This window comes from Orycteropus afer, unplaced genomic scaffold (assembly GCF_000298275.1).
Source record: "Orycteropus afer afer isolate SDZICR_OR568_19922 unplaced genomic scaffold, OryAfe1.0 scaffold00048, whole genome shotgun sequence".
Lineage (NCBI taxonomy): Eukaryota > Metazoa > Chordata > Mammalia > Tubulidentata > Orycteropodidae > Orycteropus > Orycteropus afer.
This window is the reverse complement of record NW_006921635.1, coordinates 5065789-5066488: the sequence shown is the minus strand read 5'-3', so window position 1 is coordinate 5066488 and position 700 is coordinate 5065789. Positions and strand designations below refer to the sequence as shown.

The 700-nt window shown below is 71.6% G+C and overlaps 1 protein-coding gene across 1 annotated transcript in view; it reads right to left on the bottom strand.

The window, feature by feature from the left end:
• CUX2 (cut like homeobox 2) overlaps window positions 1-586 on the bottom strand; it is a 311474-nt gene extending 310888 nt beyond the window's left edge. The window contains exon 1 of the mRNA XM_007938169.2: window positions 524-586. Within this exon, the coding sequence (XP_007936360.1) occupies window positions 524-586 (63 nt within the window). The remainder of the gene's footprint in view (window positions 1-523) is intronic.
• Window positions 587-700: the final 114 nt, after the last annotated feature.

Genomic DNA, 700 nt, shown 5'->3' with positions numbered 1-700 from the left:
GTTGCCTCCTCCTCCTCCTCCTCCTTCTCTCTCTCCTCCTCCTCCTCCTCCCTGCCCGCCAGCTCCCTCCCTCCCGCGCCGAGCCCCAGCCGGGCGCGGACAGGCACGCGGCGCGCTCCGCGGCCCTCACCCGGCGCCTCGAAGTTGGGAGGCGCGCAAAGTGCGGCGCAAGGGGGGCCGGTGGGGGGGTCCCGCCGGCAGCCCCCAGCCCGGGGGCTGCGGCCCCTGCTTGCCTGCGCCGCGCCCGCCGCTCGCCTGTTGGCCCGCTCCCCCGGCCGAGGGCTCACTAGCGCTTCTCCGTGGTCGCGGCGGCTAATCGATGATTGAACCGAACAAAGAGCAGCGGCGAGATCAATTCCTAATACCTATCGATGGGCAGCGGGCAGCCGAGCCACTTCGAGCCCCGGCAGCCGCCGCCCGCCGCCCTGGGGCGCCCGCCCGCCCTCCAGGGGACCTCCCCAATGCGCCCAGGGCGCGCCCGGGGGCTCCCCGCGGCCGCGCGGCCGCCGCTGCCCGCACTAACCTGGAGTCGCCGTAGATCAAATCGCTTCCAATATTGAAACATCGATCCCACATTGGCGGCCATCTTGGGGGCTATTCGAGACGCACACACAAGAGTTTGGTTTTTCTCAATGGCTGCACTCAATATCCGGGCTGGACTCCCCCCAGCCTCGGGGCCGCCGCCGGCCACCCGGGCCCT